A 25,767-nucleotide genomic window follows, 5' to 3' on the forward strand; every position below is an offset into this window, starting at 1 on the left:
AAAAGAATTGTGTCTTTAATATTTTTTCCTGTCTTAAAATAATTGTCACTTTAGAATATCAATGTAATATTTTTTTCATTATTATACTCTTATTTATTGAATTTCATCTAATCTAACAACTCAACTAATTACAATTAATAATGATATTTTTTTTAAATGATACTAACTTTACTTGTTTTTTTTAGACGAAGGGAGTATTTGTCATCAAAATTATTTTGAGACGGAGGGAGTACTTATCATCAAAATTTTAATTAATTAATTATTTTTTAAAAAATTGTATGCAAATCTTAAACGATTATTATTTTGAGATGGTTAGTGTATTTGTCATTAAAATTTTAATTTTTTATATTAAAGTATCTTTTCTCTTTTTTTATGGACCCATTATTGCCACTTGTAGTTTTAGTATATCTACTTATCCTCAACTTCTCCAATACAAGAAGATTATTTGGTTGTTAATTTATTCTAAGGTGGTCTCACAAAGACCCCACATATTTAATACTTCAACATCTTTCCATGTAGAAATTAATTTTTTATTCTATTAAAAACAACCATTCTTCTTTTTCTCATAAACTATTATAAGAACTTTCTACTGTCATAATTGTTCTTACATACAAATGTACAAGCTAACTCATCTTTCTCCAATCTTATGTGAAAACAAAAACCGTCCTTAGACATTCTTAAAATTTAAGAAACATGCAATGTAGTTGTTCCAATAATGCCTTTAGTAGTTACGTGTGAAAAAAAAATAAAAATGGAAATGGGTCCCATACATTACTCTCTCTTCTTCCTATCTCTCTCAAAATTCTATATAAAGAAGATTGCAGTTTTATTCCCTCCACTTCAACTCACCCATCAAAACAACACACCTTACCTTATAACATTACCTTTTTAATGTTTCAAAAACTACAACAAAAGTGAAGAAGCAAAAAACAATGTTAATGGAGAGTTTTACAAGGAGGAGAAATTGTTACATATTGTTTTTGTGTTTTTTTGTTTGTTATGTCACAGCTTCTGTGACTTATGATCATAAAGCTATTGTGATTAATGGAAAGAGAAGAATTTTGATCTCTGGTTCTATCCATTATCCTAGAAGCACACCTCAGGTACACTCCATTTTAATCATGTTCATGATCATGAAGTTTTGTTTTTTGTTTTATTTTTCAATCATTTGTTTCATGTTTTTTTGTTTATTCATTCGTGTCACGGACTTATGAATAGCGAGTTCTCAGGTTCGTGTCACGGATACGGATACTGATACCGGACACCACACGGACATTGATACGCTGACACCTGTAAAAAAAATAGAGAAAATTACATAATTAAGTGTAATTATATGTATCGGTGTCGAACACGTCTAATCCGATGAGTGTCCGTGGTTCATAGGATAGAGCAGAGTTTTGCCATTTACATTGATCCCCTAGCTCAATGATTCAGACAAAAACAAATTCTCATAGATAATGTTTGTTGATGCAGATGTGGCCAGATTTAATACAAAAGGCTAAAGATGGAGGTGTTGATGTGATTGAAACCTATGTATTTTGGAATGGACATGAACCTTCTCAAGGAAAAGTAATAAATGATATTTATTTTTATGATGATGTTTTTTCAATTTTCATTTTTCATATCATTTTATTTTTTAGTTGTTATTCACAGTTCATGTTGATTTTTTTTTTTTTTCAGTATTACTTTGAAGATAGATTTGACTTGGTTAAGTTCATCAAAGTGGTTCAACAAGCTGGACTTTATGTTCATTTGCGTATTGGTCCCTATGTTTGTGCTGAATGGAATTTTGGGTAAGGATTTTAGAGTTTAAATTTTTTTGACATAATTTACAGTTATAATTGATTGACGGTGTAAATATTATTTAAACTGACGGTGTAAATATTATTAACAATTTCTTAGCAATTACTCAAAGCTAACAAGTTCTGTTTGGTATGCAGGGGATTTCCTGTTTGGCTAAAGTATGTACCAGGTGTTGCTTTCAGAACAGACAATGAGCCGTTCAAGGTTGGTGTTATTTTCTGTTTGGTGCTTGATTAATTTATTTTAATGATTGGTTGTTAGAGAGATTTAATTAATTTTGATTCAATTAATTTTCTAACAACCGTCCTAATTATTGTCATGATGTATGTTAGGCGGCTATGCAAAAATTCACTACCAAGATTGTCAGTATTATGAAGTCAGAGAATTTGTTTCAAAGCCAAGGTGGTCCAATTATTTTGTCTCAGGTAATTAAATAAAAAAATGGTATTTCAATAATTTGTTATTTGTAGCATTTTTTTCAAATGATATTATTTTACCATAAAGTTTATGCAGCCCATTATTTGTAATAAACTGTGATGATAAATTTACTGTTGAATTAAACATTTGTAATCCGGAGTTTGACTGTGAGATAGTTATAGTCTGGCCAAAGATTGATCCGGTCAGGATTTGAACTCGGATTCTCCTGAACGGATCGGCTTGAATTGAAGTTTATTAACCACTGATTTGAATTGATACAGATTGAGAATGAGTATGGACCAGTGGAATGGGAAATTGGTGCACCTGGAAAATCTTACACCAAATGGTTTTCTCAAATGGCTGTAGGACTAAACACTGGTGTTCCATGGGTTATGTGTAAGCAAGAAGATGCTCCTGATCCAATTGTAAGCCATTCATCCCTTTTCATATATTTGAGAAACATTTTTGTGTGTTGTGTGGCTTTGAAACTGTCTTTTTCATAATGAAATTCTTATCTTGTTCTTTTAAATTTATGTGAATTATGACTTGTTTGGTGGTGGGGTTTATGACAGTGTTGTGATTATTTGTTTTGATTTAAGGTTGTCCATTTCACCTTTTTCTCTATTGTTGTTGTTTATCTTTTGTTTGAAGGAAGGTGCTTTTTGGTTTTCCTAAGTACTTGTGTTATCTTCTACTGTTTTCTTTTCCACATGCTAAGCTTTAAATTCACTTCAACTTTTTATGAAGAGAAACTTTTGTTGATCCTTCTGTCGTGCCTCTTTTTATATCGGTTAAGTATGTTATGACTTATAGTTACCAAAAAGTTGACAGAGAGCGACTACGTTTGTATGGTTGTGACTGGGAGGAGAGGGGAGGCGAATCCCCCTGCGGTACAGTTCAGGGACAATTATGTAATCTGAAGTGTAGTATTTGAATAAACATATGTACGCTGTAAACCCTAAGCATGAAATAATATAGAGGAATGCAATTGTTGACGCAAGCGCAATTGGCCGAACTTAGTTACAAAATATTATGTGTTCATTGTTTGCGTTTTTTGAATTTTTACTCTTTTGAACTAGGGTTGATGTTCTAACACTATCTGATCTGTATTTGCTGACTGTTGTGTAGATTGATACCTGTAATGGATATTACTGTGAAAACTTCTCTCCCAACAAGAACTACAAACCAAAAATGTGGACAGAAAATTGGACTGGCTGGTATGTTATGTCACATAAATGCAACTTTTACGGCTGAAAAATATTTCATTTTAATTCCGATATTTAGTTGTGTGCTTCTTGTTTTTCAGGTACACTGATTTTGGTACTGCTGTCCCTTATAGACCAGCAGAAGACTTGGCATTCTCGGTTGCCAGATTCGTACAGAATCGCGGCTCATATGTTAACTACTATATGGTATTTTTACATTATCCTTTTATATTTGATTTGTTATACAAATTTATGTTCTAGAAACTTCAATTTGAGTCTAATAATATCTTTTATTTGAGTCCAGTACCATGGAGGAACTAATTTTGGAAGAACATCTTCTGGCCTTTTCATTGCCACGAGTTACGATTATGATGCTCCTATCGATGAATATGGTATGCGATTGTAAGGTTAAATTGTTCATCTGCTTTGAATGATGATAATTAAATATATTGATGTTTGTTCGACTCTACCATTATATCAGGACTTATAAGTGAACCAAAATGGGGGCATCTAAGAGATTTACATAAAGCAATAAAGCAATGCGAGTCAGCTTTAGTGTCTGTTGATCCGACAGTGTCATGGCCTGGAAAAAACCTTGAGGTAAAGTTCATGATGAGATGGTTCATTATAAAAGATGCAGAATTACTACTGTATCAAAGATTCATTTGATTTCTTTAATGTAATCTTAGGTACACCTTTACAAGACAAGCTTTGGTGCCTGTGCTGCATTCCTTGCAAACTACGACACTGGATCGTGGGCAAAAGTTGCATTTGGAAATGGCCACTACGACCTACCCCCTTGGTCTATCAGTATTCTTCCTGACTGCAAAACTGAGGTTTTCAACACTGCAAAGGTAACACAAGACTTCAAATATGATTTTGAATGAACTCGATTTTATAAAATTGATTTTGTTAAAATTAAGTTTGAAGTGAAGTTATTTATTATGTATAGATTTTTTTACACTAAAACGATCTAACACGAAAGCTTCTTCACCATTTCTACTTAAATAGAAGTTTAGAGGCAAAAATAAACTTTACCTGATACTAACCAAACAACTGTATTTTCCTGAAATCACATTTAACAAAGTCAAAGTCAATTATGATAGTTTCGACAGTGAAACCAAACACATTCATTTCTTCAAAAAACTGGAAAATTCTACTCTAACTGTTCTAGAAGGACAGACAAAGATTATATATTCTTTTATCATAAACTGTTTACATTTACCATGTCATGTTTTTTTTTAAGTGCGAACATTTGCAATCATTTTCCAATTTTATCCAGGTTCGTGCACCAAGGGTCCATAGATCGATGACACCTGCGAACAGTGCGTTTAATTGGCAGTCTTACAATGAACAACCTGCCTTCTCCGGTGAAAGTGGTTCCTGGACAGCAAACGGACTTTTGGAGCAGCTCAGTCAGACTTGGGATAAGTCAGATTATTTGTGGTACATGACAGAGTAAGAATCTGTCAACTTCTTAAATGCAACGAGTAATTGGAATGCTAATCTATTGAGTATTTATTGATACTTAAAATTGTTATCCTTCTTCAGTGTCAACATCAGTCCTAATGAAGGTTTTATAAAGAATGGCCAAAATCCCGTTCTTACCGCCATGTCAGCTGGCCATGTTCTGCATGTTTTTATTAACGGTCAATTTTGGGGTAAGCATGCCTATTTTGCTAAGCATTTTTCTATTAGGAAAATTCCAATTTTACATACCAGAAATACTTATTAGCACGAAATCCAGAGATAACATATTTAAAAAAAAAAAAAGTTATCGTACTAAATAGCAACTCTCTTTACATTTTCATCTCTTGTTTGAATGTAGGAACTGCGTATGGATCATTGGACAATCCTAAATTGACATTTAGCAACAGCGTGAAGTTGAGGGTTGGCAATAACAAGATTTCTCTACTTAGTGTTGCCGTCGGTCTTTCGGTTAGTTGTCCCTTTTCTAATGTTATGTTATATGTGACATTTTCAATTTGCTAATGAGAAATATGGTTTTAATCACTCTCTGTATTCAAATTGATACCAGAATGTTGGCGTGCACTATGAAAAATGGAATGTTGGTGTGTTAGGCCCAGTAACTTTGAAGGGTCTAAACGAGGGGACACGAGATTTGTCTAAACAAAAATGGTCTTACAAGGTTTGCTATCATCTTTATATCGGGGTGTTAAGAAAACATTTTAACATTAATCATGTACATTATTGAGCATATTTGTGTATTTACTATCATATTTAGAGGCACAACAGTAAAGTTTATGTTAATTGGCAGATTGGACTGAAAGGTGAATCCTTAAACCTTCATACCACAAGTGGAAGTTCTTCTGTTAAATGGACACAAGGATCATTTTTATCTAAAAAACAACCTTTGACATGGTACAAGGTAAGAATGAGTTTTCAACAAGTGTTACAATTTTGTTATGATTACCTGCATCTGCATGAATTTGGACTCATTTTATGTTTCATTGTTATTAGACAACTTTCAACGCGCCGGCTGGAAACGATCCATTGGCTCTAGATATGAGTAGTATGGGAAAGGGTGAAATATGGGTTAATGGTCAGAGCATTGGTCGCCATTGGCCGGCATATATAGCTCGTGGTAATTGTGGCAGTTGTAATTATGCCGGAACTTTCACAGATAAAAAATGCAGAACAAATTGTGGACAACCCACACAAAAATGGTAAGAATTCATACAATTTACTTTACAACAATGATGTAAGTACATGGAGATCATGAGATCCTATTTTCGTCTTTCGACAGGTATCATATTCCTCGATCATGGCTGAACCCAAGCGGGAACGTCTTGGTTGTGTTGGAAGAATGGGGAGGCGACCCTACCGGAATTTCACTGGTGAAAAGAACATGAAGTGTGCTCATTTGATTTTAGTTTATTGAAAAGGTATTGCAACAAAAGTTTTAAAAGACGGTCCGCGTCCACAATTGTGGCCGCGACATCGATATTTTCTCTTTAGTATTAATCATCGAAACATAACTGTGTTCACGACTCTTTCAGATTATCATTTTTTTCTGCTGCTTATTATCCTTGTGATCTAGTTTGCAGAACTGCATTAGCAAGCAATAGTTGTCTAGTGACTCGTGTCTAGGAAAGCAAAAGAAGCTCTCAGCTAAGTCCCTATGCAACTAGGATCCTCTGATGCAGCAAAGTACAAAATAAATGTGATTCAGATCATATCAGATTCAGTATATAGTGTTTCAAGTTCAACATTGATGCTCCTTAGTTCAATTTTACACACAAGATTGCCAAGGTCTAATAATGGACAACCTGGCAGAAAATAAAATATATTTATATATATACACATTTGAAATTTGATGCAAATATGCTGTATAGTGTATACTGTACATAGCCAAACTATTCTGCTGAGTATTGTTTCATGTATTACAGGGCTTGATGCAATGAAAATTGAGCCCTCATACATAGAATCATACAAATTTGAGAGTTGGACACACAAAATGTGTGTCATTGTCACATTAGTGTTATACATTTTTTCAGAAATAAATTTGTTTGTTTTTACATAGGAGTTATGTAAAGAACAAATTGAAAGTGATAAAAGTTGCTTCAAATAGTTTATGAAATGATTCCTTTTAAATCATAATTTTTTGTTATTTGTTCTACCCTTCTACTTGATATTAAATTTTGGTTCTATAGGAAAGCTCTAAATAAATTAACAAATCTTGCATTAAGATTTATAAGAATAAGATAATATGCTCTCTCTCTCTCTCTCTCCTTTTTTATGATTAGAATAAGATCCTCTCTCAAAACACAAGCACTTTCTTGGAGTAAAAGATAAGATATAATATTAATTATAAAAGGACCTACATTAGGTGTCTTTTTCTCTCATCAAGCAATTTGAAGTTGAATTGATGAATTGATAAACTTGAGCAAGAAACAGATTGTCCAACCAACCTTGCTAAGGAACATATGTAGGGACAGACACTTTGAATAATACCTACTAGTAAAGATCATATTCTTCCTTAGAAGCAAAATTTTGCTGAAACAAAATTCAAGGGTTTAAAATTGGTAAACCCATTACCCATGTCTTTATTAGAGAAATTTATACCCCCAAACTCCTAAACTCCACTTTCTTGCTCCAACTCTAGGGTTTTCAAAACATGGCTCCTTAGATTTCCAAGATGGCTCCTCCCTCTCAAAATGGATAAAATTAAGTTATTTATAGCCAACAATATCTAGAAAGGTTTTAAATAATGGTCGAGGTTGCGGTTCTGTGAAGGATTTTGTGATTTCAGTTGTTATGCATATTGCGCTGCGGATTGTGGCCGTCGCGGTGTGAATTAATGATAACATTTCACAACTCATAATAGCATCAATAACTTAAATTAGAGACAAATTTGAATTTGTGAACTAGAGAAAGAGCTTAAAGGAGATAACATTATGTGATCTGTATCCATCTCAATTGAAAAATAAAGAAATTACTCGTCTATTGTTACGAATGACATTTTGTTACGGCTGTAATGGTGTTTCGTCGCACATTTGACAACGTTTTGTCGTGATTTTTTTTTTCTTTTCATTGTATAAAAACGAGAAAAACTATAACGGTGTTTACCGATACCTTTTTGAAACGGCTTTTTCTTGGTAATGGAACTTTATTTAAAACCATCCCTAAAAGTCGCACACATAAATTGAAACTATTTTGGTTAAAGTGGCACAATCATGGCCACTTAAATCAAAAATTTAATTTAATTTTCTAGTGATTGACAACTTCATGGTTGGTGCAGGGCAGAGGAAGCCTCTTAACTGCACCGAGGTGATTTGCCATAAACCTTATGTTGGTTATATTAAAATCAATATTAATGGCTCATCAACGAGTAACCCTTCCAAAGCTGCAAGGGGGGTCTATATTTAGAGACTCAAGGGATTCTTGTCACATGCTTTGCTATCAATATCGAAAACTATGACGGATCTAGAAATTTTGAACAAATTTGTGAACGATATTATATGATATAGATGTGGGTCAAAAGAGAAACAATGATAAATGTACGTCATATGATAAAAATGTTAACTATTGGTATATTTTACTTCCTAAAAAAATCTAAAAACTTTGTCTATATTTAGCCACAAGCCCACATATGCTACAATATGCATCCATCCCTAGAAGGCCAAGATGGAAGGTTGGACTAAAGTATATGGCTTAACCAAGATTCTGAGATTGCAATTATGGCATTTTCTAACAATATAAGTGTTGCTTGGACTAGAAGAAACTACTCGGTCAACGGTTTACAAATTCCATCAATTTTCGTTATAGTCACATTTATTGGAAATCAATGAATGTGCACGAGCACATATCTCTACTTACATTAGATTGGGGGCAATTGCCCAAACTAATGTTTGTGTTTTATTGAGAAAATTTTATATATATTATTTTATCACTTATACATTTCTAAAGTTTTATTTTACATAAAAACTTCGATATGTTTGGATTGATGGTATACAATAAAATGAAATGAAATGAAATAAAATAAAATATAATGAAATGAATCTATATTCCATTGTTTAGATTACTTAAACTATTTGGGAATGGAATTCAATAGGATAAAATACATTTCATCACATCCCACAACCTTCAAATTTGTTCAAGGATGCATGTACATCAACTTCCACGGAAATTGCTCTTCTAACCTTGATATTGTCCAAAGTTTTTTTTTTTTTTTTTTTTTTTCATTTTAAATTTTGGTCTAGTATACTTTACATGTTTACTTGAGTGAGTTTGTATATGTACAAAATAGCTTACCAGTAACCAAAAATACATTACATAAGTAGTGCCTAACTTTTCTTTCCAAAAAAGAAGCGGTGCTTAACTTTTCAAATAATGCCTAAGCATTATTTTTTTCACTGTATTTGAATATTGTGAGATAAGATTTCTGTCTTAAAATATGAAGTAAATATTATATTAACTCCCTCCATAATAAAATTTGTACTTTTTGATACTCTTTTGGCTTTTGACCAAGGCATTGAGACATGCTACTTTGAACTTTGGAAGTTTACTGACTTCAACAACACTTAATTTTATTGGAGTTTTGTTTTCTTTCAATTTTTGGGGTTTTTAGATATGTACGTCCAGAATTATTACTTAATTAAGTATTGTTGGTAGTAGTTAATTAATGTGGAGGATATTTTAGTATTTTTTTGGATGGTAAAGAGCAATACTTAAAGTTAGAAGAGCAATTTCCAAGTTCTACCACCATTTTTTCATCCAAAACAAATTGCATTAATTTTAGACTATTACCTTTTTCATCCTGCCCATTTCTCGCGCGTCCTATTTTTTCTACGAAAATGCCCATATAATTTTTGGATTTTTTTAATCCAAATTGAGTTTTCCCCATGTTTTAGGATGAAAAAAAAACGAGTTTTTCACCAATTCGGATTTTATAATCCAAACACCCCAAAAATAGGACGCGTTCCTTGTTTTTCGGATTATAGAATCCGTAAACCACCTAAATACTCTTATTCAGGGGAAAAACAATTCGGATTATATAATCCGAACATTATCAGATTTTTTTTTGAGCCTGTTTACATGGATAGTCAGTTTAAGGACCACATTAATCTTCCTAACCCACATTCTTCTGTTTTAGTTCAATGTTAGGTGTTTCTCATCGAAAATTTGGTTTTCGGGTTACTTGATCAAATTACTCAGAAACTTTCCAAAAAAATCAGAAGAAAAAAAAGATCAAGACTCCCTTAGAAGAGACTTTTTACGGGACTCCGACCCTCAAAATCCAAAATTTCATCGTTTAGACCCATTTTTCATTTTTTTAATTTCATATTCTTAGAAAAATCCAAAAAATAAAATAAAATTGCATTGCTTTTATTTGATTTTTAGAACTTTTTGGTGGTATTTTTCTATTTTCTTGATTTTATTTGACATGTTTTTATCATTTTTTTACTTTGTTTTTTTTTTTTGTTGTTTTTAAAAAGCAAAATTCGCAACTGATGAAATATGATATATTCTGATTGTTGTTATGTATAAGCATATTTCGGATTATATAATCCGAAACCCATGAACGTTTTTGTCAAAAATAAAATAAAAATAGGTAGCATGAGAAGGTAATAGGGTGGGAAAAGTAATAGTTTTGTTTTTGTCATATTTTAAAGCCTTCAACTACAAGGCTTCGGTAAGTTCCAACCCAATCATAAATATTTAGATATTTTATAGCGTATTGCACCATATGACCTTCTCACACACCCTAATTTATTTCTCTTTCTAAAAATGACCTAAGAAATTTAGATTATATATGATTATACATAAGCAGCAATCAAAATATTTCACATTTCAGTATTATCGAATTTTACTTTTAAAAACAACCAAAAAACAAAGTAAAATAAAATAAAATATGTCAAATAAAATGAAATATAGATATAAAAAGACTACCAAAACATTCTAAAATTTAAATAAAGCCAATGCAATTTTGTTTTTTTGGATTTTTCTGATAATGTGAAAAAATAAATAAAAAAAGTTCTAAACGATAAAATTTTGGATTTTAAGAGGTGGAGTCATGCAAGAAGTCACTTTTAGAGGAGTCTTGGTCTATGATTTTTTTATGATTTTTTGGACATGTTTCGGAGCAATCAAATCAAATAGCCTAAAAAATGGATTTTCGAATCGGACAACTAACAATGAAATAAAACACAAGAATAGGGGTTAGGATGGTTCTTAAATTATCTGACAGTAGATGGGGTATATGAGGTGTTCGGATTTTATATAATACATGAGGTGTTCAGATTTTCTCAAAGTGGTCCTTTAAGTTTTAAAAGTTCCAAACAAATCCTTTAAGTTTCAAAAGTTCCAAACAGGTCCTTTAAGTTTTTGAATCGTTTCAAACAAGTCCTTTTAGAGGATGATGGTTATGATTCACATGATAGCAACAAAGAGCATTATCCATCATTTGCCATTCCTAAAAAGATGACTACTTTTAAGTGGGTGTTAGGAGCCAGATTTGGTACCAAAGATGAGTTCAAGGAAGCAATTACCAACTATGCTATCTACAATAGGACTTGTTTGAAACGATTTAAAACTAAAAGGACTTGTTTGGGACTTTTGAAACTTAGTGGACCACTTTGGAAAAAACGAGAAAACTTAAAAGGACCTTTAAATGCATTTGACCAAAAAATTATCAAATTTGATGTCTTCATATTAACCATCATTGCCGGCTCCATGATTTTTTGTAATGGTTTTCCAATTCTTAAAAGCCTCAAATACTTATGTTTAAGAAAGTATACTCTTACCTTCCTAATCAATACAATCCATCAAAGTGAATAATCTCAAGTCTTTCTTTTGAGTTCTTCAACTTATCTGATAGCTGACTTTTTTTCTCCTTTCTAGTATATTGATTGTATTCCTATATGTCAATTTCTATTGACTGAAGATTTGAAATTTGTCCGTTTGAGTGCATAATTTTCATCCATTTCTCACTCATATGGCCTAGTCTTTGGCGCCATCAATTGAGATTTTTATTTATTATACTTGCAATCAAATAGCATTCTCATGCCACTGGTCTTACCAGCAGCAATCGTCATTTCACTCTTTAAAATATTCCAGTCATCACCATGGATGATTGAGGTGGAAGCAACATTTTTCTTATCCTAATTCTTTGGTGAACTCTTGTAGATATTTTTGAAGTGTTTTGTCTTTTCACAATTCTAACAATTTTTAACTTAATGAAACTAGGATGATTTATAGATTTGGTCTGTATATGTCCTTTGATTTACCGCGTTCATTTCCTGTTGTTGAATTTCTACCGCTCGACTCTATATGCAATATGGAAGAGGAGGAAGATTCACTCAACTCTCTTTGTCAAATCTATATTCATTGAGAACTATATCATGAACATCATCAAACGTTAACTTTTTGTTTCTCGATGAACCACTCATAATCATGATATCAACGATCCAAGTATCTTGGAAGGAAGACAACAATATAAATGATTTTACCTCATCGTCAAAATTGATTTCCAACTTAGCAGAATTGGGTTGTGATGATGTTATGGTCATTTAAATGTCGTGACATTGTTGCACAACATTTATTTGAGGTTGAATACTTTTCATACATAATAGTAAAAGCCGCCATTATACTCTCATTGGTATTTTCCTTTGCAATGTTAAAAGCAACGTTATGAGACAACAATAATTGAATAACATCGTGAGATTGTCTATCTAGAATCTTCCACTCATCACCCTTCATATATATTGGTTTCTTTCCTATTAGAGGCTGATATATTTTTTTTTCTCTTTCTAATATAAATTATCTTCGATTTGCCTCTTCCAAAATCCAAAATATGCATCATCGAACTTTTCAATTTTCACCCTTCCTTCATCCGCAACCATCACCCCAACTCAAATATCTAACTTCCATAGGATCATCTTTGATAACAAACCAAAGCTATTGATACAAGTTGCTAGGAAATTACGTTGAATTTCCCCATAGTCAGATTAATGAAAAGACAATAAATGCGGAATAATAAATTAAAAAGATTGATAAGAGAGTTCGGTCAACTATATCTACATCTCCGAACTATTGCAAACTTTTATATTGAAAAGAGAAATTTACACAAAGTATTTTCAAACATTCACAATCTCTCGTTACCCAAAAGTGAATTAAACCCCAGGATTTTCACTAGATTTTTCTCAATAGCTCTCTTGAAATCACTCTCAAGGTTGTAATTTTATTCTCAATGTTAGAATGAAGTAAACCTTCATCATACCTCTATTTATATATGATTATGAGTTATTGTTTCATGATCAAGTTTCTTGATGTCCAAGAGTAATAAAAAATTTCAATTGAAATTGTCAAGGTTTGGGTAACCTGTATGCAATTCATGTGTCAAAAAATTCTTGTTTCGATCGTGTATTATTTTCTTTTATCCTTTCTTACTTTTGTAATTTTGATTCTATCAAATAAAGTAGTGGAAAATTATCAGCTGAGAATTGAGTTTTTCTGTATGTTGCAAGAAAAAATTGATGGATTGCCAATCAATTTTGGAAACAACTCCAAAGGCTTGGTCTAGTGATAAAATGACAGGTTTTGAATCTGAGAGAACCCGGGTTCGAGCCCCGTTAGTGCCTTTGGAGGGAGGTAAATGTAAATACCTTTGTAAGTGCTCTTTGAGCCCGAAGGTCTTCCCCGCCTTGGACTGGGGCACCATCCCCTCACCCTAAAATTTTTGTAACAAAAAAAAAAAAAATCAATTTTGGAAATTCAGTGCTTGATAAGAGAGAACAACACCTCAAGGTAGAATCGTCAAAAATGGGTTGGGTTAATGGGCCGGCCCATTAACCCATAGTTTGGGTCGGCCCAGGCCTAAAAAATTGGCCTAAAATGCACTTGGGCTTTTTTGGCCCTAACCCATTTGACCCATATAAAAAGACTTCCACCCTATGCCTTTCATCGCGCGCCCTAGTCTTTTCCAATTTTACACCTGGTCCGAATTTCGTTTTTCGGATTGCATTGTTAGAATTTTGCAGATGTTTTCGGATTTTCAAATCCGGAATAATGTTTTACCATAAGTTTTGCAATTTTAATTTTCAAAATTCGTAAAATAAAATGCAAATAAAATAAAAAACAGAAATAAAAAGACACAAACATAAAAACAACTCATTTTATTAATATATGAACAATACATTACAATAATTTTCAAGCTTTTTAAGCTTATTACATAAGTTCCTAAATCTATTTCTAATCTCCTATGAGTCTAATTCTAATCTCCTAAGAGCCTAACCACTGGTATGTGATGGGACTTACCAGTAGTTTGCCTATTGGAGGAAAACCGGAGGAGGAGGGAAGAGGAGGGCGGGAAGAAGAGAACAATGCCCCTGAGGGAGGTGGGGGGTGCTCAAACTTATGCCTAGGCAGGCCAAGCTAAGAACCACACTGACCCACATGACCCTCAGATGAACTGCGCTTCGTTGCAACGCGGTTCCATCCTCATTGACTGTTCATATAAACCCTGAAAGTTTTCAACGAGACCCTTATCTATGAAAGACCAACGATGGAAAACCATGGTTGTAGAAGGAAGAAGAGGAGGATAGGGTGGGAGAGGATGGTGTGAGAAATGGTGGGGTTTGGACGGCTATTTATAGGGAGGGGTGGGTCAAAAACGGTTGGGAGGCCATAAATGCAGTCAAAAAATGCGTTTTACCACGTTTTCTTGACTTGACCACCGACAAAAACGTGTGGTGCAGACCACCGGCCATGACTGATGCATTCTGGAATATAAAATCCGAAATGCACACCTGTTTTCCAGAATATATTTTTCGATTTATTGCGATAATGGTGGGAACGAGAGAAAAGTTGGCACTTCCTGTAGAGCTAAGGACATTCCGGAATGTAAACTCCGGAAACATTTAGAGCCATTAATGTGGGTTTGGACGGTTACAACAACCACTAACACGTTTTCATTGACTGTATTAATGACCTAGGACTTGTTTTAGGCTATAAATAAACAGGCTTCTATCTTCAACAAATACCTTCATTCTTCACTTCACCTCTTTTCTTCCATTTTCTTCAAATGTTTTTTAGTTTTTTAGGGGTGTTGATGGTGTCATGGTCATTGTTGACAGTTCATAGGAACCCTGCAATTGCAATGCATTGCAGCTTGTGTGGGATTCATATAACTGTCAACACAGACCCTTGACATCAAATAAAGACACAGAAAATTACATAACATCTGGTCCGAATTCGTAATCGGACCAGGGGTATTTTAGTAAATTTTATAGGGCGCGCGAGGAGGCAGCAGGGTGGGAAAAGTAATAGTCATATAAAAATGGGGTCGGGCTGGGCCGGCCCATTATCAATATTTTCATTTGATCTTTTGGTAAAAACATTATATTTTTTGAAAAATTATCAACTAATTTAAAATTTATTAATAAAAGATATTTAAATAACTAAACTAATAAATTATTCAATGTTTATAAATTCGATTCAATCAAAGGAATAATCTAGAGTTTTATTAATATTCAATGTTAATGTAAAAATTATTTACACTTTTATGTCCATCCAATCATATTTTAGCAAAAAGATAGTTTTTTTTTTTTTTTTTTTGAAAGAAGCAAAAAGATAGTTGTGAGTAACTAATATATAAAAAATACATATAAAAAGAGTGATTTTTTTTTTTTAAAAAGAAAACTAAAACGGGTCGGGCTGTCCCATGGTCCACACGGCCCCGGGCTCAAGAATCTGCGGCACAATTATAAATGGGTTGGGTCGGGCTGACCCATTTATGTAATTGGCCCACTCGGGCTGGTCTGAGCTGACCCATTTGACACCTATTCCTCAAGGTAAATCTTGTACTCATTTTCACATAATTCTATTGTTTGCCGTCGAAGCATTAAGTCTCTAACATGTTACTCATTAGACAAATGAGCTTAGATCAACTATAGAGCATTCAAGTTGGATTTAAAGAATATTGTTGATGACAAAGAATTTCGTAAGGATGATCAATATGAACATGGCCCTATTATTTTAAATTTTAGGAGTACATATATTTTTATTTTCCAAAAGTGTAATGTTCCCATATGTATTACATAAATGTTTATTAATGAAATTGCTTAGTTTTGCTTTTGTAGTGTCGAGACACTGATTAAAGACAAAATCTCAAGTGATAAACATAATTCCATTGGCTTTTACATATCGAGCCCTCAAAATCACCATCACCATCAATGGTGGATCATGGATGCCAATCAATCCAGGGATTGTATATCACTTTCTTCAAAGCTCACTTCCTTTTGTTTTTTGTGTGAGTTGAAAGAAAGGAAAAGTTCATTAGTGCATCTTAAGCTTAGCTTTATATAAATTGGCAGCTATTACCACCTTTTGCACCACTCAACAAGTAAATAGAAGAAAAGAAGTGATTTGGGGTCATTTCATTATCATTTATCATTTTAAATATAGTAGTCTTAGATGATAAATTATTGTATTAAGATACTAATCAATATAAAATCTCTTATCTTGTTATGTCTTTAATCATACTATTCTTTTCACATTCTTTTGTTGCTTCTTAAACATCTTAGTTAAACTAGGTCGGCTGCGCCAAATCACAAACTTCAATCTGCTTGGATCATAGTGTAAAGTGAATTGATTAAGTGGACAAATGAATATATATGAAGAAAATTCTAGGAATTAAAATTATGAAGTGTCTATAATTAGATTGAATTGGTTGATAAAATTTAGTTTACCTCTTGGTAATGGTTTTTCGAGACATACTCAATAATCCATGTTCTACTTGAATATAAAATTCATAACTTTTAACTTCTACAATTCATATTATCTTTAATTTATTGGTAAAATCACTTTTAAATAAATACATCTAAATATAAATCACGTTTTTTTTTTTTAAACAAAGGAGCCAAAGTTCGAGAAAAGAGAAAACTAAAGAGCGATAACTCTAGAGGTCGTTATCCCCATAACATCAGCTAACAACATAGAACTTAGTCTAGCTGGACACTGCTCATACACACGCAACCCAGGTGCATGCTCACAGTCCATGTTTGCAAGAGTGTCTGCACACGAATTCACCTCACGATAAGAATGACAAATCTTCACTTCCCACTTCAAAGAAAGCAATCGGCGAATTTATTGAATTAGACGCCAACCAAAACACTTCCATCCTTAGTTGTCTGCAGAGTCCACACCACCACACTCGAATCAACATGTAACTCAACCTTCGAAAAACCTCTCTCTCTAGCAATTTGGAGACCATCAAAGACTCCACAAAGTTCTGATAAATACGCATTACATCTACTCAAGTTATGGGAAAAGCCACTAATCCACTTCCCTTCAGCATTTCGAAAAAGCCCTCCACTACCAGTTGGAATATCTCTTTTACTAGCCACATCTGTATTCAACCGAATCCAACCACCCTCTGGTTTCTTCCACATAACATCAACTTCCACTCGATGCTTAGTATGCCCACCCACAATACTATCATCCGCTTGCTTATTACGCCAGGGATGGCTGAGGCGAACTCGAGCATCACCATGCACTTCTCTATTGTGCCACATCCACAGAAAATGGCAACTAGCTTCCCACACACAAACCCAACTTTCCGCTCCGTCCATTCCAAGCTTATGATAAAGCTTCATATGTATCCATCCTTGTAAATTCTCAACATAGAAGTTCGCACGCGCTTCAATTTTTAGTAAATTGCACCAAATGCTTTTCGCTAGCGAACAATCATGCAGAAGTACTTGCAAAACATCCTCCAAATTATTGACACAATGATGACACCAAGGTACACCAATATGCATTTGACTCTTGCGAAAGGTAGTATAATCAACCGATCATAGCGAACCAACCAGATAAAAATATAAATCACTTTACATTCAATTCACTTTTATCCAAAATCAATTTTATAGAATCTATTCACTCAAAATTAATTATTATCACCTCAGAACCAAACTTGCATTTATCTTATCATCTTCATATATTTTCCCCGATTAATAACTAGTAAGTGTTGTAACATTGTGTGGTTTATTGCTAGTCAAACGAACATATTTAACAAGGACTGTCCTTGTCATGTCATGGACATTTCCAGCTAAAATACTATGCTTTGCTTCAATCATCATGATAAAGAATACAAATTTGCAAAAAGATAATAAATAGTTTGATCTTCCACTTCAAGTATATGTGATGGAAATCTCATAAAGAAATTTGGAAAACCTCAAAAACAGCCCTATTAGCCAAAGACTACGACTATACCTAAAGATTCCATACTCAAGATTTAAGTGGCCTACTTCGTGATCTTTCTTTACTATTATTAAACATTCATAAAGAAAAATCCAATATGTGTCATCTTTTCCTTTGTCATCATTGGCTCTCTTGAGCTATTGAAAACCGATACAAATACAGATATCAAACACAATACTTACACAGAGACATTAGTAATACTTTTAAAAATCTTGTAAAAAAAAAATACTTTCAAAAAATATAAATTATTGAGGTTTAGTGATTCCTTGCATGTTATGTTGGTATTTGATATTAACATGAGTTTGTGTCGGTGTCAATGTTATGTTGGTATTTGATATTAACATATGTCAAATATCAAACACATCTTTGATCTGAGTTGTTTGTGTTGCTCATGAGAATGTAAAAATGTTATTTATATTTTTGAAAAGAATAAAAGGATAGAGCCCTCTTAATTAATCATCTATCATTAAACTTTTAATGTAAGATTTGCAAAAAAAGGAAAAGCAGGATCATTACGATAAAGAAGTTGGACACGTAAAATTAAAGAAATGTTTGTCCAAAGGTGAAAATGATAGGAATAATAAATTTTGAGAATGAGAATGATTAAAGTACATCCAATTAACTGAATAAACAGAAAAGCAATATTGAGGTTTATAGTGATTCCTTGCATGTATATTATATGATCACTTGTCCAATATCAATTGTTTATAAGAGAAAATTGTGTATCCTCACAAGCTTTTGTCCTCTGAACCGACTATGAGACTAATCTTTGCTCAGACGTTAAAATCGCATCCTCTGAACCGATTATGAAACTTATTTCTGCTCAGTCGTTAAGATCACATCTTAAAGTTTTTGGTCCCAGTTTAAAAATGTATTATGTGGAGAAACATTGGTTCTATCCCCCACAAACTTGGTGATGCTCAACCAATTGATACATCAACGTTTTATTTGGCAATTATATATTTTAGTGAGGAGGGAGAATTACAAGTGAAGATAACTATAATGATATTTAAAGGCAAAGATGTCAATTTTAATTTTATTGGTAATTAAGATGTTGGATTAGTAGGTAAGAGGGTAAAGGAAGTTAGATTCTCATTTAGTTGTATATGCATGAGACAAAGACTAAATGACAGATTGGTCTGTGATATGCAATCATCAAAGGGTGATTGAAGCCCACAAGAGGCTAAAAGAGATAGCATGTGGGCCATTTATGTTTTTTTTTCTCTTTTCTTTTCCTTATTTTTTCTTTTAAAAGGAGGATGAGTGATGAGTTAATTAGAAGATGAGAAATGTTACAATAATTGAGAGTCACTTTACATTGCACTTGATTTGACCACACAGTCACCAAACAGATATTCTTAAGATAATTCTTGTCATTTTATTATATCAAGTTAATACATCATACTATTGAAAGACTTTTAGTGACTGAATGACACAGGTTGTTATTCCATGTGATGTTTGTTTTGTGTTTTGGTGTGAAAATGAAGGATGATTATCATACATGGACCCCTTTAGGGGTCTATTTATAACCATCAAATTTGATTGTATTATGCTTTGCTATATCATATAGATCATATTAAACATGGTGCATAAAACATGTCATTGACATAAGTATTTTTGTAATGCCAATTGGGCTACCTCAAGTGGTTAAGAATTAGGGAGCTAGTACTCCTCTTCTTTAAGGGTGGGGTATTGATCCCAGAGGTGTGGACAACGATATTGAGATACTGTTTGGATACGAGCCTATAAGGTTTGGATTCCACGCATTAAATAGGTGATATGTGGTTCTCGTGAGCTTAGCTCAGTTGGTAGTGACAATGTATAATATATGCAAAGTCTGGAGTTCAAACCCCGACCACCACAAACAAAAAAAAAAAGATGACACGTGAATTTTGATCGTCCAATCTTAAATCAATGGTCGAGATCAACTGATGTGTGCATTTGTTAATGCATGGAATGCAAATGTGAGCCTAGGTAGGAAGAAAAGCCACACTTCTAGGTTTTGACCACCTTAGTATATCAATGGCGCTTTGTTCAATTATTAGAAGAAAAATAAACTCATGTCTCACTTAAAGTAGAGATAATGCCGGAAAGTAATTTATAAAGAATTTGTTATTTTTCGCAGGGCAGACTCAATCTAGACTTAAAACCTAAAACTTAAGATAATATTTGAGTCTACTTAAAAAAAATCGAGTCTTACATCAACTATAGACAAGTCTGAAAAGAGTATATAAAAAATAAGCGCCCGTCATCTTATCTGTTGGGATTGAGTTAGACACAAAATCTAAATAGGACCTTATGGTACCTTGCCTCCTCTTGCTACCACTAGGTTAAGGGGAAAAAAAAATATAAGTATCTTTGTAAAAAGGACAAGAGAGTAACAAGTAAGGTGGATTTGCATTGAATAGATCCAACTCATCAATAACAATTGGTAGGTAAGAACATTTTGTTACTTGGAGCAAAATGGTGTACATGTATATGTCTGTCCTGTTGCATTGTATATGTACTACTGCTTAAGGCAGGGAGAGGAATGGGACCAGTCATTTCATTTTCATGAATCATGACCAATAGAGCTTCTGCACAAAAGATCAATACAATGAGATGGCTATATATGCATCTACAAATTCTGTCTCATTGTTAAAGGACATTTTGGTTATTTGTTTCGTTTAGACACCACAAACTAGTCATGAGGGTAGGAGAGGTGCAACATGGGACCCCATCATTGGTGTTTTATTTCTTCCCATTTTCATGTGATTCTTTTACAGTTTTGGCCAGCTCATTTATTGTCTCAATTTCTCAGAAGGATTTAATGCTTTTGTATTCTAGTTCCTTAGGTAAGTTAAGTGTTTTGTTTGGAATGAAATCATGGTGAACCAGCAATCTTGTGCATGTTTAGAACGGTGAAACATTGCACTCACCTATGAATAAGTAAATAGATAAATTGGTATTTGAAATTGTATGTCTTGGTAAAAATAGTTTTTGGTTTTGGTGAATTGGTAAATCCATCCATAAAAATCTGAAACAAAATAGTTCATCTATTAACTTTTATCTTTATAGATTATGACTTGATTCGTAAGTTGAATATACGGACCTTTCACGTTGACCCCACATTAATCATACCATAACATAGACTAATTTGCATATGAAATTTAGGTTTTTTATTTACTTTTGGTCTCTAATTAGTCTTTGCAAAATTGTGATGAAAAATTTGTCCTTAAGATGGTCTAAATTACATAGAGAAATTAGTCTATAGTGAACTGACGTTGATGTAATATCAACTTATAACTTTGAATTATATCTTATAATTTCGGAGATATATTTTAAACGAGGAACTACGTTGATCGATGATTAGAATTTCGAGAATTAAGTTGACTATTTCCTTATTCCTTGATAAATGAAGTTATATTTGTGGATTTAGAATGGACATATGTTGAATGAGCTTAAAACTTAGTTCCAAAGACACACACTTATAAGGCTAAAGCATATAAAAATAATAATTTAGAAGTCTATTTAATTTAACATAATCATGTGCATTTATGATCTCGAAAACAAACACATTATAAGTAGAGTTTTGCATACATAATAACAACATGAACACCTTTTCACTTAGCTATACAAATATATCATGTCAAAGGAGGGACCAATTCTTATATATAGAGGTAGGGTAGCATCAAAGATGAGTAGAATTTTATAACATGACAAGAAGGACACATAAGCCTGAGCAGTTGACAAGCCATATTTCATTTCATAGATGAATGAATAGCCGTGTTTGGTGGATCATGTTATTTGCCTTGATACAAGTGAAGCCAGAAAACACACATGGAGGTGAAAATTGATTCTCTCTTGTATGCAAATACAGATACAACAGATCTTGATCGTCTGATCTCAAATCAATAATCTAAATCAATTAAAATTAGTTTATCGAATGTGTACATCGAATCTCAAATCAATCGTTGAGTCTGATTATCGCATGTAATTACGTGATATTTTTAGTGCACATAATTCGAGTGCGAGATAGAATCTTTAAAGATTATGAAAGAGATTAATTAAAGGAAAGACAAGTACACTCATAAATGAAGAGATAAATAAATATTTGGAGAAACTTTTACTTTAAGTAGTAGTACAAACAAGCTTAATGTCCCCATTTTTCCACTATTCATCTTGACCCTTCTTCTAATATTAATTTTTTTTTCCAATCACTCACTACTACTTTACCTATAGAGAAACAACAAAGACCTTTTTTTAAGTTGAAAATGAGAATAATAATAATAATATGATAGAGATAAATATTCAAAAATTTAAACTAATTGTTAAAAATCCCAACACAATGATAATGTTGAAGAAGCCTATTAGCTTCCCTAAGACCACTGAAGTAAGCTCCATGAGTTGTTGAATAATGAGTTCTGTGAGTTGCTTCACCTGCAAACAAAATTTGAAGTGGATATGAAAAATTGCTATTATCTTTCATCATTGGTAATGGTTCAGCCATTGTATCTAAATCTTCACCACTTGAACCAACTTGAACATAACTGTATGATCCTAAAAACAAAGGATCAGTCCCCCATTGACTCTTCAAAACTTTATCAAATTTCACTTCATTTTGAGGTAAAAAGCTTGAAACTGTTGATGTAACACCGTTGATTATTTCTTCATCTTTGAGTGATTCAAGTGCTAATGCTTCTTCACCAGCAAACCAAGATAAGAGAACACTTGAATTGTTGTAAATAGGAAAAAGTGTAGCTGTTTTTCTCATCCACCATGGTATTTTCTTGTCCTTTGTTTCATTTTGAGGTGAATGAAACACCATTTGAAGAAAAGGAAACAACCCTTCTGAATTTTCATCATCAAGATTTGTTGTTTTTTGAGTACTCAATTGCATAAACAACTTGTTAACAACTCCAAAACCTAGCCTTGAAATTGCTTCAACTTTGAAAGATGGAAGATTAGGACTGAATAACATACCTTTATCATCATCATCATCATGATGAGAAATAGAAGCTTTTAAAATACCTAGTGAAACAGTAACAATGACATGATCTGCATACATAATAGATCCATCACAGAAATGTAGCTTAACAGGCCTAAAACAATTATCATCATAGCTTTTTTTTTGTGACTGCCATTCAATTTTTTTTACTTTTTTACCTAACTGAATTAAACCAGGTGGTAAAACAGAAGCTATGTACTCAATTATACTCAAATAGCCTTTAGCAATTGTGATTTCTTCACCTGGAAACATTCTATACTCACTTTCAGCTTCATAATCTAAACACTCCAAATCACCAGCTGAAGTATAAGTCCTCTCAGTATTCTCATACATTGCAAAAACTGCTTCTTCAAGCAATTTCTTGTTCCAATCTCCATAACCTTTTACCTCTTCTTCTTCGTCTTTCAATGATTCGAAGTAAGCATCAAGCCCTTGTCTCAAAAAAGAACCAATACTAAGATTCTTTTTAGAGGCAAAGTTTGAAGAAGCAGCTTTAACAGCCATGTTATAGTAACTAAGAACTTCTTCGCCTTTTGCAGTTTCTTTAGTTAACTTTCCTTGAGAATACTCCATGAGATATTTGAAAAGCTTTGAAACAGGATCAACAATAGAAGGTTGAAGATTGAAACCACCTTCAGAAATTGTTGTGAGAGATTCATCATTGCTATTATTACCATCCATGCACTCCCAAGGTTGGTCAGAGTGAAGTGAATGGATTTGTTGAGCAATCTTGTGAATTGGACTGTTACCAATTCCATGGATCCATGTAGCTCCCATCTCAATCTTGTCACCACCAAATTCTGATGTGTTGATTCTTCCACCAATTCTTGTTCCACCTTCAACAACAATGAGTTCAAATAAATCCTTTGAAGCTGTTGAAGTGTAGAGCTTGTTTGCTGCTGTTAAGCCTGCCATTCCAGCTCCAATTATCACAATCTTTGGTTTTTTCACCACCATTGTTGCTTTTGCTATATGCTATAATTTTGTTTGTGAATCTATCTCAATACACAAGATAGTTACATATAGAGAAGAAGAAAGAGTGGTAGAAATTAGAATAGAATAGAATACAAAGTGTGTGAAGGTGAGATTTAAGTTACTGACAATGAATTTATAACTGGTTTCTGCTTTGTGGACTGAATGGACTTTTTTTTTGGGGTGCAGTGTGAGGCCAACTTGGTCCTTTAATGTAAATTATTATATGTAGGACAAAATTATTGAATACTGCATGGAAAAAAATAATATACTGTTCAAAGTCCCCTACTTATTAAAACAGTAAATCTAAACAACTACTAGTTATTGATTTCAAAGAAATTATGTCTGTAAGAAAAAGTGGAAATCATATCATATCATATGTAACATATAACATACATCATCAAATAGTCTATGTTTGATATCTCATGGAAAATGAGGTATCAATATACAATTGAACCATCATATTTTTGTTCTTCTCGTCTGCTTAGAATATATGATGTCTCACTCATCAGATCGCCCTCTGGATCCCTTAGTCACTATTTACCGCGTAGCCACACCGCCCCATTTCGTCAATATTACACACATCTCCCCTTAAACCCTTGCTAACTCACATCTCACCCAACACCATCTTTGACTCATTTACTACAAGTACGACTGTTTTGAATCCCTTACTACCACGTCTCACAATTATAACTTAGACTTTAGCCAATTTATGTATCGATACATAAATATAGTAACAAAATGCACGCAGTTGCACATTGTAGCCGATTTTGGCCTTTAATTTTAAATCGAACCATTCATATTACACAATAACAAAATTAACTTCAAATTCAAACAATCTTAACCCTTAAGTTGAGATGCATTATTGCATGATGCAATAAATGTAAGAAATCCAAATCCCTTCTTTTTGCCCTAGACAACTCAACTGCACCACAATTAAGACCAAAAATGATTCACTTTGAAAATGGAACTATACCCCACATCCATAAATGCCCACGAGTGAGTAATAATTCACAGACAATCACTGAGCCCTGAGCTATAAGACTAGTGAATAGTGATCACCTAGACCAGGTAACCCACAGGAGAAAAACTACAAAACAAGTTACATGGTAACAAGGAAAATTTGAACAAAAATATAAATAAATAACTAAATAAATAAAAAGGTTGATAGTGCCTTTCACCAACCTCACATGAAAAATAAGATTTGGGACTCCCTACCAAAACAAGTCAATGGTCTAGATCAACCGATGGGCTGTCCTTAGATCAGGTCATATGGTGGAGACCATACAAATCTAACCATTACAATCAAATTGTTGCATACCACCACATCCTTTTCTTGTATACTATCATTTTTAGGGTATCCCTATTGACTTGTGATATTATAGCAGCCATGTTGGAGCTTCCATGATCACATTTTTTAAAACTTTGATTTTTTTTTACTATGACACCTTGTGAATGGCATGTCAAGTTGAATTTCTATAAAGAAAATCTTTTTATTTAAAGAAAATAATAGGCTCGACTTGGATGAACAAACCTAACAATATCAGCATTGTTAATTGAGTTACATTTTACAAAGCATTCAACTTTTTTAAAAGATTACTTTAAAAATATTATTCGATTCTGTAAATAATTATGGAATCCAAAGATAAAGATCATAATGAT

General features: G+C 33.0%; 2 protein-coding genes across 3 annotated transcripts; one reads left to right on the plus strand and one right to left on the minus strand.

The window, feature by feature from the left end:
• Positions 1–648: 648 nt before the first annotated feature.
• LOC11441599 (beta-galactosidase) lies at positions 649–7,046 on the plus strand. Of its 2 annotated transcripts, none has more exons than XM_024776069.2 (19): positions 649–1,103; positions 1,474–1,569; positions 1,681–1,793; positions 1,941–2,007; positions 2,136–2,228; positions 2,502–2,645; positions 3,349–3,437; positions 3,527–3,632; positions 3,730–3,817; positions 3,907–4,025; positions 4,115–4,279; positions 4,708–4,883; positions 4,977–5,086; positions 5,254–5,363; positions 5,464–5,574; positions 5,704–5,814; positions 5,907–6,112; positions 6,193–6,331; positions 6,494–7,046. In XM_024776069.2, the coding sequence occupies exons 1-18, from the start codon at positions 933–935 to the stop codon at positions 6,296–6,298; spliced, it is 2,181 nt and encodes a 726-aa protein (XP_024631837.1). In that variant the 5' UTR covers positions 649–932; the 3' UTR covers positions 6,299–6,331; positions 6,494–7,046. The 2 variants fall into 2 exon arrangements, with proteins under 2 accessions (XP_024631837.1, XP_003595162.1); XM_003595114.4 differs by having other exon boundaries at positions 650–1,103; positions 6,487–7,046.
• Positions 7,047–22,220: 15,174 nt separating this feature from the next.
• Positions 22,221–24,301, minus strand: LOC11441600 (probable polyamine oxidase 5). The gene has a single exon (XM_003595117.4). It carries the CDS (start codon positions 24,088–24,090, stop codon positions 22,450–22,452), a length of 1,641 nt encoding a protein of 546 aa, XP_003595165.1. The 5' UTR covers positions 24,091–24,301; the 3' UTR covers positions 22,221–22,449.
• Positions 24,302–25,767: the final 1,466 nt, after the last annotated feature.

The sequence above is a fragment of the Medicago truncatula genome, chromosome 2 (genome assembly GCF_003473485.1).
Source record: "Medicago truncatula cultivar Jemalong A17 chromosome 2, MtrunA17r5.0-ANR, whole genome shotgun sequence".
In the NCBI taxonomy this organism is placed as follows: domain Eukaryota; kingdom Viridiplantae; phylum Streptophyta; class Magnoliopsida; order Fabales; family Fabaceae; genus Medicago; species Medicago truncatula.

Bases quoted from the DNA above. Each gene is read 5' to 3' on its own strand.
- LOC11441599 (XM_024776069.2), top strand. From the start codon at position 933: ATGTTAATGGAGAGTTTTACAAGGAGGAGAAATTGTTACATATTGTTT. The intron at 2,229-2,501 runs GTAATTAAATAA...GAATTGATACAG, and splicing joins GTCCAATTATTTTGTCTCAG to ATTGAGAATGAGTATGGACC. The intron at 5,575-5,703 runs GTTTGCTATCAT...GTTAATTGGCAG, and splicing joins AACAAAAATGGTCTTACAAG to ATTGGACTGAAAGGTGAATC.
- LOC11441600 (XM_003595117.4), bottom strand. From the start codon at position 24,090: ATGGTGGTGAAAAAACCAAAGATTGTGATAATTGGAGCTGGAATGGCA.